Raw genomic sequence first — 14,743 nt, forward strand, 5'->3', positions numbered from 1 at the left:
TCTTCCAGCTGCTCTCGGGGTATTTGTCTTATTGTATGAGGGACAGCAGCTCAGATGATTCTGTGGTTACAGCACATGACTGGTTCTGCTTTCATTTCCTGCATGGTTTTAGGCAAATCACTTCATACCTCTGTGTTTTCTAAACCTTCTTCCAATACAAAATGTCTTTTCTCCCAGGAGATGCTCTGAAGCTTGAAGTCATTGCTTGTCAGTGACCTCCGCGTAGGATATGGGATATGCTGTGGAAGTGTTTGAAAGCAATTGAAAATGTTAGAGGGCTTCAGTATGGAGAGTCCCCTGAAACCCTTAAGCTCCACAAGTGTTACTTTGATTACAATGTATGACTGAACAACAGAGGGCACTTTTAATCTATGCTTTGTAACAGTATTGAACTCTAAACTATAAAGCTGGGGGGGGAGGAGGGGGTTTGTTAAAGCTAGACTTGTTTAAACAAGGAATAATCAAGACATTAAAACTTAGTTCTTACTTGCTGTCTTCATAGCAGTAAATGATTCGCCTAAGGAAAACCTGAAGACAAATGTTTGCATGAGTTAATGGATCAAATGAAGCCTCTGAAGCTCTCCGCTGTAATAGCTCAGTCTGTGAGCAGGCTGCAACTGGCAGGCTGAGAGAAAATGGTGGCAGAATGTTGTTCATGTAAAGCCTGCATTGTCTGCCATTACAGAGCTGGCCTCAAAGAAGATGGAAACTTCACCACGAGTCTCATCCAGAGACTGCTGGCATCAGCAGAACTGCACTGTGCTGCCCAAAGAAACGCAGTGGAGCGCTATGAGCCGCGTTCTTCAGTGCCAGCAGCTGCTGGTAGTGCTCATTGATTCACTGGGACTTGGCCCCTGATGGGAGGAGCTGGGCAGTCAGCAGGGCTTGTGGTGAGCGGCAGCTCCCTGCAGCTCCATCCACACAGGAACCCAGTTTCTCCTTTCCTCATAAACAGGAGAGTGAATGCAGGTGGGACATGCAGGAGCAGGAAATGCTGGCAGATGGTGGGCATTTAAGAGCTGCTTTAATTATGGGAGTTGGAGAGAGGGCCCTTTATGCACATACATTTTTAACTGTTGCTTTTTTTAGAAGGAAAAAAAAAAAAAATAGAATCAGTGCTCCAAAGCAGCTCCTGGGAGCAAAAGCTCTGCTGTGTGCGAAATGCTGACTCCCATCTCTTCAAGGCAGAGAGAAAGAAAATGCTGTGCTTGTTAGAATCCCCTGCTTAAACTTCAGCTCCTTCTGCAGGGAAGTGTTTGTTTCCTTCCATCTGCTGCTTTTGCTGGGAAGAAAAATCAGCTTGTTGAGACACCAGGAAGTTCTTCAACATTTCAACAGCGAGCTGAGAATGCAGAAACAGCACCATGCATCCATAATCATACCTAAAAATATCCTGCATGGCAGTCACACGGATAGCCCAGCCCTGGAGCCATTCCTCAGCAGCAGCAGGCTGCATGGAGCATGCAGATCCATGGGACAGGGCAGCTGTGGCAGCAGATGCATGTGCCTCTCTCACACTATTGCAGGCTTTTTCCTCCCATCAAAACATGTTTCTTTTTAATAATTATTATTATTTTACTGGGAGCTGCTGACTGACTCTGGTGTCTTTGTGCACTGCTCCTGCCAAAGCTGCTTGCACGGGAGGTGAAAGCAAGAGTGAGGGCTATTTGCAGTGCACAGAGACACACTGGCCCCGGGGCTCTGTTAGTACACTGTGCTGCAGCTTCACCCAGCTCTGACTTGTGCTACTGCAACCAGCAGGGCTGTAATTGCCACCAGTATCCATGGGACCAATGGGTGTCACACCGACCAGCAGGAACAGTGGGACAGCTGCCTCACTCGGAGCCATGGGGTGGGCAGCAGCCTGTAGGCTGTGCTGCGTGTCTCTCAGCTCCTTGCCCAGCGCTGTAGCCACAGAAATACTTCATTGCTTGGCTGGAGAACTGCGGCTGATGGAAACACGGCCACCACGGCAGCGTCGGCACGGCCCGCCTTCAGGAGCGCGGGCGGAGCGCTGACAGCGCGGGGCGGGCCGCGATCGGCGCTAAAATGGCGGCGTAACCGCAGCGCTCCGCCCGGCCCCGCCATGAAGCTCATCATCCAGGAGACGTACGCTCAGGCGAGCGAGTGGGCGGCCAAGTACATCCGTAACCGCATCGTACACTTCGCGCCCGGCCCCGGCCGCTTCTTCACGCTGGGGCTGCCCACAGGTGGGTGACGGCGGGATCGGGCGGGCTGTGGGGGCTGTGAGGGCCGGGCTGACGGCGTGCCGTGTGTCCGCAGGCAGCACACCGCTGGGCTGCTACAGAAAGCTGGTGGAGTACTACCGAAATGGGGACCTGTCCTTTAAGTACGTGAAAACCTTCAACATGGATGAGTACGTAGGTGAGTGGCGCTGGGAGGAGCCGCGTGTGCCCCGTTTGTTTTGGGGATGGAGCCGGGTGCTCCGCGTTGTGCTCTGTGGGTTCGGAGCCGCCCGTTAGGGTGGGATACTATGTGCATCACCAGAGGGAGGCCATGGGCGCCGTGTGAGCAGCACTGCGCTGCCTGTATTTACCTGATCTCCGTGCTGACCTGCCTCGTTATCGCCGTGAGCCGAGATAACGGGTGCTGTGAGCTGCACCTTTGCACCCTGATGGTGGAGCAGTCCAGCAGGCAGCCCCGCTGTGCACTGCTGAGACAGCGGAGGGGCAGCTCGTTCGCGGGGCTGTGATGAAATGGGCTCCTTGAAAGAAGGAGGCCAAGAGCTCCAAAGGTGAAAAACTTGCGGGGTAATTATTTGCTAGTGATAACTTTATACTGAGCAGGAAGTTTTTCCGTAAGCAATTTAGCAGTGTCAGGAAATGGGCAGTTATGTGGGTTTGTAGCTTTCAAGGAGAAATCTGAGTGCAGGAGATTAGTTCCCAGATTTCTATGCTGTTTTGATTTGGTTTTGCTAATGCCAACTGGGAGGCAGGCTGAAAAGGCAGTAAGAGATGAGGCACAGTATGTGCCTTCTGTCCTGGAGCATCCACTGTGTGTCAGTACAAGGACATAGAGTAACAGAATCACAATGACATCTAGTTTCAGTCCCCCTGCTGTGTGCAGAGTCGCCAACCAGCAGACACAACTGCTTTAATTTTGCTTATTTGAGGAAGCAAAACTTCTTAAAGTTGAGGGAGTTCTATAAGAGAGATGGAGAAAACAAGGCTCTATTGCCAGAGCCACTGCAAGCCTGTGTAGGTGTTCTTCGTTACAGGTGATGTTTTTCTGTCTGGTCTGTGCGTGCTCTGTTAACAGGTCTCCCAAGGGACCATCCGGAAAGTTACCACTCCTTCATGTGGAACAACTTCTTCAAGCATGTCGATATCTCAGCAGAAAACGTTCACATTTTGGATGGAAATGCAGCTGATCTCCAGGCAGAGTGTGATGCATTTGAGGATAAAATCAAAGCAGCTGGAGGAATTGAACTCTTTGTTGGAGGTGAAAACCTGAAGGACTGGCAGTCTCTAAGCACTGTCTTTGCTCCATCTATCTTGTTTATTAGCTGGAGATGACAGATAAGTCCAGGAGATGTGCAGTGAAGGGCACCCCATACACTGACATCTCATTCCCCAGATTAAATATCTGAATCCAGGAAGTGAATTGCCAAGGAGGTGATTAGCTGGAGAACCAGCCAGGGCTTGAATTGTATCAAATACAAAATGCATTGCAATCATTAGGATAACAAGAAGCTGCTAGAAATAGTCATAGCCAACTATGTCATAGCATAGTCATAGCAAGCTTTTCCCACCAGTTTGCCTTTAGATTCTGCTGTCTGCTTTGCTTTATTGTTGTCCCAGTGCAGCTGAGAAGACTCTAACTTCAGAAGGAGCTTTTGATATTATTCTTACCAGAAGCAAATTTGAGCTTCAACTGAGAAATTGCAAGCATATTTCTCAGATCTGTGTCTATTCCTGGGAGCGCTGAATGTCCCCGTAACAGGAATGCTGCTGGTTCTGTTTCCTACAAAAACCATTTCAGCCAGTGACCTGCTTCTCAAACTGTCTCTGTCACAGGTATTGGCCCTGATGGTCACATTGCCTTCAATGAGCCTGGATCAAGTTTGGTGTCTAGGACGCGAGTGAAGACCTTGGCTATGGACACTATACTGGCTAATGCCAGGTTTTTTGATGGTGACCTCTCCAAAGTCCCCACGATGGCTTTGACAGTTGGCGTAGGCACTGTCATGGATGCCAGAGAGGTCAGGAAAACAACAGACTACATATTTCAGGAATCCCTGCTCCAGAGCTACTGTAACTAAAGGTCATCTCATCTTGGAGCAGTTATGCACCCTGCTGGTGTAAGCCAGCCCATGCTTTTCCTGCCACAGACAGCTGAACACAATCTTCCTTTCTTGCATCTTGTCCCACTACAGAAAGGCTCTTGATCTGTTTTCCAGTTGTGTTTGTTTTTTTTCGCTCTACTAACCCTAACATTTATGTAACCCTGCAGTACAGTTGTGATTGCAGGGAGCTGGAAAGGCTTTTGGGGAACAGCTTTGGATAAGGAGCTCATCTGGTAAAATAGATGCAAGAATCCCTGGCTGACTCAATCTTAGACCAGATCACAAAAGCCAAATGGAATAGCTTTTAACTGCACCTACACCTTGATTTGTGATTAAGTCTCTCTATTGGTGCCTAACAGAGCTCAAAGTGTCCAAATCACTGAAATAAGCCTCCAGGCTATGACTCCATTGACAAATAAAATGTAGCTAAAGCAAACACAATTTGCCAGGGCGGATGGCAGACCTTACTCCCCATTGGGGATTGTTGGGTTTAGCTTTGCTCTCAACAAATCTTCTAGACTCTAACTGCTGTCTTCTTGTCTTGGAGTCCAGGTGATGATTCTCATCACGGGAGCTCACAAAGCCTTTGCTTTATACAAAGCTATTGAGGAAGGTGTCAATCATATGTGGACAGTATCTGCTTTCCAGCAGCACCCCAAGACCGTGTTTGTCTGTGATGAAGATGCTACGTTAGAACTAAGAGTCAAAACTGTGAAGTACTTTAAAGGTGAGTGTGTGACCAGGGCAAGCAGTGGTTGGACTTGGTTTTTGAATAGAAGAAGCCATGATTTTTGTTAGAAGCTTGTTTAATCACTCCCAAAAGAGACCTTTGTGATCTATCTCTGTGGCTGTGGGACAAAGGAGCACTGATTTGACTAATATCTAATTTCGTGAGCATCCAGTGAATGAAAATTTTGCTTTATTATGTCTACTGAAGTCATCTTTTTACCTGCTACATCAGGTTTAATGCTGGTTCATAACAAGCTCGTGGAACCCTTATACAGCATGAAGGAGACAGAAGCAGAAAGAAGCCAGTCTAAGAAGCCTTACAGTGATTAATCTCTCACTGTCTAGAGTAACACTGAGCCATCTTTTTATATTAAAAACGAGCTGCAAAGAAAGGGAATTCCTGCAGAAATTCATCTTGTCTTTGTTCTTAAATTAACAAACGCCTGCTTTAATTAACCAAACGAGGATGTGATCCACTGTGCTGTGTTCCACAAATCTCTTCCAACGTCTTCTCTGAAGGTAAAACCAGTAGAGAATTAGTTCTTTAAGCAAAGAAGCAATTATAATTGTATGGACTGAAGGCACCAAAACAAATGTGAAAACACAACGGGTGATCACTTTGGAATGCATTCTCTGCAATTCTGTCAAACACATCTGTGTATCACTGCCCCTCTGGAAAATACTCCAAAGTTGTACTGACATAAAATGGGAATGGCTCTTGTTCAGCACAGAGAAGGGGAAGTGTCAGCACAACTTAACAGTAGCCTGCTTCATAACTATGAGTAAGCCATCTAGAAATAGAAACAAAGCGCTCCACTGCAGTGTGCAGGGAGGAGAGATAAGGGACAGTGGGGCACAAACTGAAGCAAGACGTTCACCTTGGGTATAATGAAGAAGTTTCCCTTTGAGGACAGTCCAGGCAGAGGAGACAGTTAGACGGAGGTGTGCAGTCTGGATCTGATAGAGGCTTTCAGGACCAAACTGCATACAGCCCTGGCTGAACCCGGCGTGGAGCCAGATGTAAGAAGATCCCAGCAGAAGGCATGCCTCAAGCAGCAATTCCCATTGCTGCAGTGCCATTAATGCAGGTGAATGGTTGGCTCAGAAAATCAGATTCATTTGTTGCTACATTTCTAAAAGAGGCCTTATATGTTCAGTTACGAGGTATAACTGTATATGCAGTGGTGCTTTATGATCTATGGCAGGGTAGATTTCTTCACATCAAGCATAAATTACTTCTGTTTGCGCTCCTCAATGCTCTGCCACTTGTGTTGGGGCAGAGCCTGAAGCAGCACGTTCTCTCTCTCCATTTCCTGTGCTTCCAGGAAATGTCAGATAATCCTCAAAGGAAACATAGTTCACTGAGCTCAGCATGTGCTTAATTACAAAGCCCCATAGAGGCGGGCACTTGGTCCTTCTATGGTAAGATCAATGCAAGCCAAACTGGGAAGTATGTGTTGTCTTTGTCCAAGAACTTTGTGAGCCATTAATCTGTAACTTTCTACAGTAAAAGTGTTATTTTTCTCTATCACTTTGACTTTACAAGCTGCTTGATTTCTCTGTGCTAGTGAAACATGGAACAATTTATGTGTCTGAATGGTAGCTGTAATGGCATACTTGAGTAGCATCAACAAAAGCTTCAAAGCCTAAGAAAGGTGTGTTATTCTGAAGGCCAAGAACTGAAAGCAGTGGGAGAAGTAGCTGCTTTGGCTCCATACCTTAAGGGCCCAATTCCTTGGCCAGTATCTGCTGGTAGGCATTCCATACAACTAGCCTGCCAGGCAGTGGCTGTCTCCTTTGGCAGGGGAGGAAGAGTGGGAATTTCTAAAGGAAAAAGGAGGTTTCATCTCTGTACCAATGCTATAAAATGTCTGCAATTGAGCACAGAGTCATTCTGTGTGTGCACAAAAACGAAAGGAATGAGCAGGTATCATTTTGAGAGAGTAAAAGTTATCCATCAAGGAAAAAACTGCTGTGTTAGCAGAGTTGCTTGCCTTGCCCTGTTTGATGAAGACAGGATGAAGTTTGAGCTGTTCTGCCTCTGCACGCCCAGCTGTTTGTCCTGTGAGCACACTCACCTGCTCATCTGTTCTGGAGACAGTCCGTTGTCCTCTGTCTCACTGTTAAGTACAGGAGCTCCAGCCAAGGGCTGCTGAGTGCCCAGCAGCCAGGGGCACGATGGCCACTGCTTTGCACCTCTGTCCTTGGAGAATGGGCCTGCACTACTTCCATACACCTGAGATCCAGCAGCGTTGCCTCCAGGCAGAAGAATGGTAGGCACACACTTCACCTGGGCCAAGCACTCCTTGGCCATCCACATACACTGCATAGCAGGAAGAAGGTGCTTTCCAAAAGCAGTTTTATGGTCACAGAGTTCAGGTTGTCAAACAATTGGGGCAGAGTACAAACTACAGTGGCCACTGTGTTGTTTCCATGGTAGCTTTATGACTGCCCTCACATATATCACTTACAGGCTGGATGTCCCACAAAAAAACCAAGGTAACTTTGCCCTGAGGGCACTTAGCTTACATAAACGTGCAAACTTCTATCAGGATACCCCTTGCATCAACCTCATATGAAAGTTCTGAACTCAAGAGGCTGTGTGAGTGTGACTCAGCCCTGCAGTGTAAGAGCACCAGTGCCCAGCACCACAGCAGAGCTGTACCGCAGACCAACCTCTGCTTTGATATGAGTGCCATAATGAAGACAAACAGGAAGACAACTATATTTGCTGTCTTAAAGTGAATTTAGTGCATGTGAAAGGTGCAAGAAATACAAGTAAACCGTACACAACGTAAACCTTCTCCACACACCATCCTATAGCCTAAACCAAGGCAGGAGATCCACCCTTACTATTTTAATTGCTGCCAATTCTAAGAGACTTCTCTCCTCTGCAAAAGGAACTAAATCAACACTCATTTTGGCCAGGTATTTAACTAAAATTTATTTACTACCAATCAAAACTGACTTTCTGAACAGGTTTCAAGCTCCTGAGCTATCCATCCCGACCCTGCGGTTTGTTTTACACAGAGCTGGAATTCCAAAAGACATTTTTAGATCATTCTGTAAGTGAAAAGAATAAAATAAACTAGTGTTTCTCCCCAGCAATTACCTCCGTGTTCCCAAAACAGCTCATTGAACTTTTAGGGGAAACAATGTTTCTTAGAGGGCAAGAACAGCAGAAATAAGGCATCAACTAATCCAATTCCTCACCAGATTTTGTAAACAAGTTAACGTCTGGTGAGAAAGAAACATGAATTCCTTCATATACTACAAGTCACCATTAATCCAGACTGGGTATCCATAGAAAATTGTTTCAGTATTTGATGTTATTTTCATCCTCTCACTGGCCAGACTCAGATCATTGCTTTGGCACTCAAAGCAGGGACTGGCAGCAAGGCACAGAACAGCACCACTCAGTCAGCAAGGTGACAGCAATTCAAGAAATAGTTGTCAGTCAATTTCTGCCAGTGTGTTCAGTGAGGAACACGGGCACTACAGCCAATAAAAGGAGGTGTGAGGGATCGTCACCTTCACTGCCATTGTCAGAGACAGAGCAATGAGCTGCTTCCAAAGAAACAGGCCAGGAAATGCAATAGAGGCAATGGGCTCAGTGCCTGAATACAGCCCTGTGCTGCTTCAGAACGCTTTCCCTTTCCAAGCAGTGTAACCAAACAGCTCCAGAATGAGCAGTGCACCTGCAATAAAACTGCCCCAACACCACAGTGGGAACTATCCCTGAAAGGTAAACCTCCTTAGAAGGACACTCCAAAACCATTTCTGTGCTTTGGGAGCTGTAAGAGGGGCACCTCTTGGTACAGACTTTCCATTATTTTCTAACTTCTTGGTGGCTGCACTTCTCTTTATCACTGGATATTACTATCAGGACTTTCAACAGGATTCTTGACCACAGGGTGGGTAAAATGGTCTCCTTTGGTTCTGGCAAAAGAAGGGTTGTGCAAGAATCCTGCAGTGCAAAGTAGTGTTGTTCTTCTATGGCACCAGAACACTGACAATCAAACAGCTTTGACAAGAAAAGGAAAGCATCTGCCTCTGGTTTCTTCAGCATTTGTTGCTAGGGAAAGTTACTAGTTTCCGCCTTCCCAGAACTCACCATCAATTTGCATAGCATGAAACAATCTGCAAGACAGTCAGAAATTTGCGTCAGAATAGAAAATAAAGTTAAAAATAAATAAGCAAGAGCAGGTCTCATATTTTTTATCACGGGACACTCGTGCTGCAGCTCTCAAGGTCAGCTAAAAGAAGCTCCTTTGCATTGGTGCAGCATTTCACAGCAGAGTCTTACAACGCCTTACAGACACAAAGCATCAAGAAATCTTTGAGCATATAAATCCAAACCACAGTAGAAGTTACCCAGCGTGCTGCAATTCCTGCTTGGTCTTCAACAGCATATAATCAGCAGCCAAGCCTGCCTGCGCCCAACAGCTTTACCTGACGGGACAGAGCTGGGCAAACTACTGCAACAGAACAGGGGGAACAAAATGAAAGAAAACGGGTTTTCCTTGTAAAACAGTTCATCTTTGTCAAGAGAGGTAAAAGTTCAACTCCAAGAATAGCAGAAGACCCAAGGGAAAATAAAAATAGAGGAAAATGAGGTGAATAAATTGTTGGGAGAGGAAGAAGTGCTGAAAAACAAGGTTCAAGAGCAAGAGAAAATCCTGTCAGCCACATTTATGGCCAAAAGCAAGCTGTGCAGTTCTGAAGAAAATGCTGCTATTTTGGGATAAGTATCTGACAGCTCCCAAACCCAACACCCGAGCAGTACAGCACTGAATGTAACACACATAAACACGTACCGATCAAAGCATGGGGAAGATGGATCATTGAAGTGCTTGTATGGGTCCGCCCTTGACAAGGAAGCCATACAAAGCCAGCAGAAGTACTGCATGCAGCCAGTACACATCATTTTGTTACAGCCATCTAGTTTCTGGCAGGGAAAAGAAAAGAAACAAGGAGGTATTTCCACATCAGGCCTCGGGTCCCAGAAACACAACACTTATAAATGCACTGTATCCCAAATCTATCACAATGCTGATGTTTTTCCACAGCTGGGAGAACTAGGAGCTAGAACTGCAGAGCTGCGACTCAGTTATGTCACCAGCACCACTGGAAGTTACTATTTACCTGAAGTTATTTGTTTATCTACCACCTGCAGTCTGAAAAGGTCTAAAACACATGGAAAGGGATTCACACGTAGTGCAATCTGAACACTATCAACTGCTGCGTTCACTCATATCCCTCAGCTATAAACTACAACCTCCTTTTCTGAATACTGCAGGCAGAAGTGCGAAGATCTCTTTGCCAGTTGCTAGAACTGCACTTTCACTGTTGAACTGGGAGTAATTCTCTGAGCTGATGTAAATACTGAATGACTTCACCTCTTGCATTCGTTTCCATTAGGAGCTGCCGTGATTCCTCAGCCTTTCCCCACCACGCTCACCTCTATAGGAGTACTACAGCAAGGGCAAGACTTGGAGTTCTTTTCCAGCCATTGTTTGCTCTCTATCTCCTCAACGGCTTTCTGAATCACTCGTTTGCCATAGCGCTGTTCCATCAATCTTTTGGTTGCCTCATCAGCTTCTAAATATTCATTGCGCAAATCCATCAATTTCTCTGCAGAGTGAAACAGAGAAATAGCTTTTGTACTGCATTATAGAGAGAAATTGAGTTAACAACAGTATAAAGCATTCTCACAGGAAACCAGCATCTCTAATTAAAGAGTAAAGCATAAGGATATGTAAGGAAATGAATATTAAGGTCTCTGCATCTCATTCGACAGCTTTACAGCGCTAGATCCTAAAAGAGAACGTTCCATGAAATTAGAATAGGTCTAAAACATAAATTGAACTGAAAAGCAGCAGTATCTTTTTCTGAACACAAACTGAACGCTTTGTCAAGTGATTCCAAGGCTGGACAGCCAGTGAAGTGTGCAGCTGAGCACACAGCAACGCTGATGGCAGAAAGGAGTGGATCCGTGGGAAAGGGTAACAAAGGGCACATCTAAATGAAGGGCTTCTTCCCTTGCTGTGGCCTCTCTGAATTTGGCAGTCAGTGGTTTAGGGACTTCCTGATCCGTACAGTGCCATACAAGTGGAATCTTTTAGTTTTTAGCAACAGACCTATCAAAAGAATCTGTCTTAGCTCACATGCTGCCCAGCCTGCTTGTTGAAATTCCAACTTACAGTCTTTTTCACACCACTCCTAATTCCTCATTAATAATGAGGCTTCTCGATCCATTTCCGACATGCGATGACTCACCCTCACTTAATTTACATGGTGAGACCCCGTGGTAAGTCATCTTACACGCAGTACAGAAAGCATAGTTGCAGCAGGAGCAGATGCCCATGGTGCAGCCTGGCTCCTGCATGACGGGTGTCTGGCAGGCCGGCCGAGGGCAGTACACAACATCCGCCATCAGGTCCAGGGTGGACTGCAGAAGCAGGCGGTCGTAGCGTGCGAACAGGTGCTCTCCAACCAACTCCTTCACCTAACAAAGACCAAGGAAAGATTATCTGCATTTGGAATTCTGAGTCTGTTACCTATGACAAGAAATGTACATAGATGAAGTACAGCTGGCATGAATTCACTCTGTATCCTCCCAGTGATGCCACAAAACTGCACCTAGAAATGCTATTTTGATGACAGTTAAATAACAGGATGAACAAACACGCAGCACCAAATATAACAGGACATCAGTTCAGTGCCACCATTTTGCCAGCAGGCAAAATATGTACCTGATAATCCAGTTATAACCTGGAGGAATCTGTGTGGCTCAGAGAAAGAATTTCCCTGTGTGTATTCGCCATGATAACCCAGACTGGGTTCAGCACAGCCCTTACCTGACCAGGAGTAGCAACAGAAGAACAGTTGGGTTCTGGACAGTTGAGGCAGTGGACCTGCCCATCCCTGATCTGAATTTCAAAGTAGTCCTTCAGGCAGGCTTTGCAGTACACATGGCTGCACTCGGTGAAGTACATACATTCACTGCCCAGCTTCTCACAGAAGCAAATATTGCACATGTACATCTTACTGTTAAAGCACTTCCTTCTCTGAGCCTGATCAAAGTCCAGGATCTCCCGAATCAGGCTGGACAAAGATTCCACGTCCTGTACAGCTCTCTTATCAATTCCTTCTTCAGCCGCAGCACAGCCCACTGCACCAACACAGTCCTTGGCATCCTGAGGCACCGAAGGCGTCCTGCCCCATGTACTCCCTTGTTGGCGCATTTTGAGCTCGTATGGGGATGAAATATTCAGGTAATTCAACGTTTCTTCCTTCAGAAACTGCATCCAGGCAAACAGGACCACACAGCCTCGGTTTTCTTCCCATAAGTTGTCTAAATGCTCACAAAGAGCGCTGAGCTGGGAAAGAGAAACCAGTGCAGACTTCAGTGAGTCCTGGGGACTCGTGACAGCTCCCATGGTGCAAACCTACACCTCAAATTGTGGAACTGATGGGTAATACATAAAAGACATAGAAATAGCGCCTCGTAAGGCACACACTGAACTGTCAGAAGGGTAACCAAGTAAGAACAGCTAGGAAACAAAAGAGCCAAGAAAAAGAGACGTCACCACGTACATCATAACTGCATCTACTATACTGACATCCACCACAGCTAATGGTGTTAATTATACACTCATGACCACAAAAGCTCTGCTATAATGTTAGAACTGATCTGCAAACCTGTGCTGGGGAGAGCCATTTGCTGCTGAGAGTGAAGGCAGGCGGGGAGGATGACGGGTAGTCTGGTGGGAGCTCAAAATTCAGCACGAGTGGAGGCAGAAAGTGAACGGTGTATTCAAAGCTCTGCGGACTCTCTGCAGAAATGCCTGAGCCAATGGAGACAGGGTGAGACATCACAAAGAGGTGAGAACCAAAGGACGGCACACGCGACCCCTCTGTATGTTTGATAGACTTCTCAGTTTAAAGTGATTCATTCAACACCAAATAATGGTGCAGTAAAGTGCCATGAGGTTGTATGGGGTTAAACCAATACACAGCAGTGCTGTGAAATAGCAGATCCTGCAGGAGCCAAGTGCAAGGAAAACACCCCCAGGGGAATAATAAATATATTGACTTGATTACCCCAAAGAAACACCATGACTGAGCTCTGACTTTGAAGCTCTATGGAGAGGCTGCATCCAAAAGGCTGAGTGCCCTCCCCGACACCAACCCCAGCGATGGACACAAGGAGGGGTCCCACACGGCTCCGTCAGGTAAATATCCCTACAGCTCATGGGAGCAGCTGGGGAGGCCCCAGAAAATCACCTGGTCAAAGTGAACGTAAAGACAAGAGCAGCCATCACAACTCACCGCTCACAACAACTCTGAAGTTCTGGGGCAGTTCCAAACAAATCCTGGTCTCTCCTCCCTGTGCCGACTCCGCTCTCTTAAACTCATCTTCATCGTAGATGCTGGCCAGCGCCAACAGCTCGTCCTCCTGAGCTTCTCTGTCCTCTGAAGACATTTAAATGGTCTGTGGAATTAACACCACTCTACAGCATCAACCGAGTTAACGCGTCCCATCCAAACTACACGTCTGGGTCTGTTTTACACCTCCACAGGAAGAGTCAGGACCCAAAGTAAGCAGTGGGAGCATAGGACAGAGTCAGGCTTTGTCTCCGAGTTGAGAAGTGCTGGGAGCTTTATTTACACCATGGGGAACACCCACAGAACGTGGAGGAGGCAAAAAGCAAACGGTGCCCAGCGGCCGAGAGCAGCTGCGGGAACAGCAGAGAGATAAAGGAAAGCGGCAGCGGGACATGGCACGGCGTCTGGAAGGGAGAACGGAGCGGAAGAGAACGGAACCGAGTTAGTGACAGAACGGCTGGAGCAGCGCTCTATAAAGCGATGAGAGAAGCGCCGCAGGTCTCAGCTGGAAGCTCCGAGCCGCGCTGCGTCCGGCAGGAGGCGCCGCAATTCCCCGCACAGCTGCGGATCCGTCCCCAGCCCGGAGCGCGGCACGCACAAATACACGGAGCGCACTGTCAGCGAGCGGGCACGGAGCGGAGGGTCAAAGTCCCCTCAGCACAGACACACGCCGCACCCGGGCGGGTCCGATCGGCACCGCCCGCACCGAGCAGGAACGGAACCGAAGGCAGCCGGGAAGAGAAGCCGCCCGGACACGCTCCGCACGGCACGGCCGGGATACGAGGCCGCAGTGACGGCGCCAGGCGGAGCCGAGGCCGCACGGGGCGCCCGCAGCACCCGGGTCCCGGCGAAGCCGGCACGGCACGGCACAGTACGGCTCGGCACAGTACGGCACAGTACGGCTCGGCACATTACAGCACAGCACGGCACAGCACAGCACAGCACAGTACGGCACGGCACGGCCCGCTCTTCCGGCACGGCTCCCCCCGTTACCTCAGTCTCGTGGCGGCCCGGCGGACGCGGAACGTGGCGCTGCCGGCACCGCGGCGGACGGGAAGGACGGACCGGGAAGGAGCGGCTGAGGGCGGAGGCCCCGACCCGGCCCGGCCCCGCCGCGCTGCTGACAGCGCAGAGCGCCCGGCTCCGCCCGCCCCGCTCCGCGTCCCCACAGCGCCCCCTGCGGCCGGGAGGAACGCGGGGTCCCTCGGCGGGGCCGGTACCGCCCCGCACCATGCGGTCACTGAGCGCACGCGGCCGGGGAAGGCGGCAGGAGCTGCCCCGCATGGACGGGAGCCACGACAACAGCTGCAAAACAGC

The 14,743-nt window shown here is 48.2% G+C and overlaps 2 protein-coding genes across 4 annotated transcripts; one reads left to right on the forward strand and one right to left on the reverse strand.

Moving 5' to 3' along the window:
- Positions 1–2,006: 2,006 nt before the first annotated feature.
- Positions 2,007–6,566, forward strand: GNPDA1 (glucosamine-6-phosphate deaminase 1). Its single transcript, XM_015875490.2, has 6 exons — positions 2,007–2,210; positions 2,284–2,385; positions 3,280–3,462; positions 4,038–4,222; positions 4,859–5,033; positions 5,268–6,566. Exons 1-6 carry the CDS (start codon positions 2,087–2,089, stop codon positions 5,363–5,365), a joined length of 867 nt encoding a protein of 288 aa, XP_015730976.1. The 5' UTR covers positions 2,007–2,086; the 3' UTR covers positions 5,366–6,566.
- Positions 6,567–7,762: 1,196 nt separating this feature from the next.
- Positions 7,763–14,534, reverse strand: RNF14 (ring finger protein 14). Of its 3 annotated transcripts, XM_015875488.2 has the most exons (8): positions 14,420–14,534; positions 13,370–13,532; positions 12,740–12,885; positions 11,896–12,417; positions 11,315–11,543; positions 10,497–10,669; positions 9,853–9,983; positions 7,763–9,175 (listed from the first exon to the last, which is right to left on the reverse strand). In XM_015875488.2, the coding sequence occupies exons 2-8, from the start codon at positions 13,521–13,523 to the stop codon at positions 9,124–9,126; spliced, it is 1,407 nt and encodes a 468-aa protein (XP_015730974.1). In that variant the 5' UTR covers positions 13,524–13,532; positions 14,420–14,534; the 3' UTR covers positions 7,763–9,123. The 3 variants fall into 3 exon arrangements, with proteins under 3 accessions (XP_015730974.1, XP_032303411.1, XP_032303412.1); XM_032447520.1 differs by lacking the exon at positions 7,763–9,175 and having other exon boundaries at positions 9,182–9,983; XM_032447521.1 differs by lacking the exons at positions 7,763–9,175; positions 14,420–14,534 and having other exon boundaries at positions 9,182–9,983; positions 13,370–13,666.
- Between the last annotated feature and the right edge of the window lie 209 nt (positions 14,535–14,743).

Source organism: Coturnix japonica, chromosome 13 (genome assembly GCF_001577835.2).
Source record: "Coturnix japonica isolate 7356 chromosome 13, Coturnix japonica 2.1, whole genome shotgun sequence".
NCBI classification, from domain to species: Eukaryota; Metazoa; Chordata; class Aves; order Galliformes; family Phasianidae; genus Coturnix; species Coturnix japonica.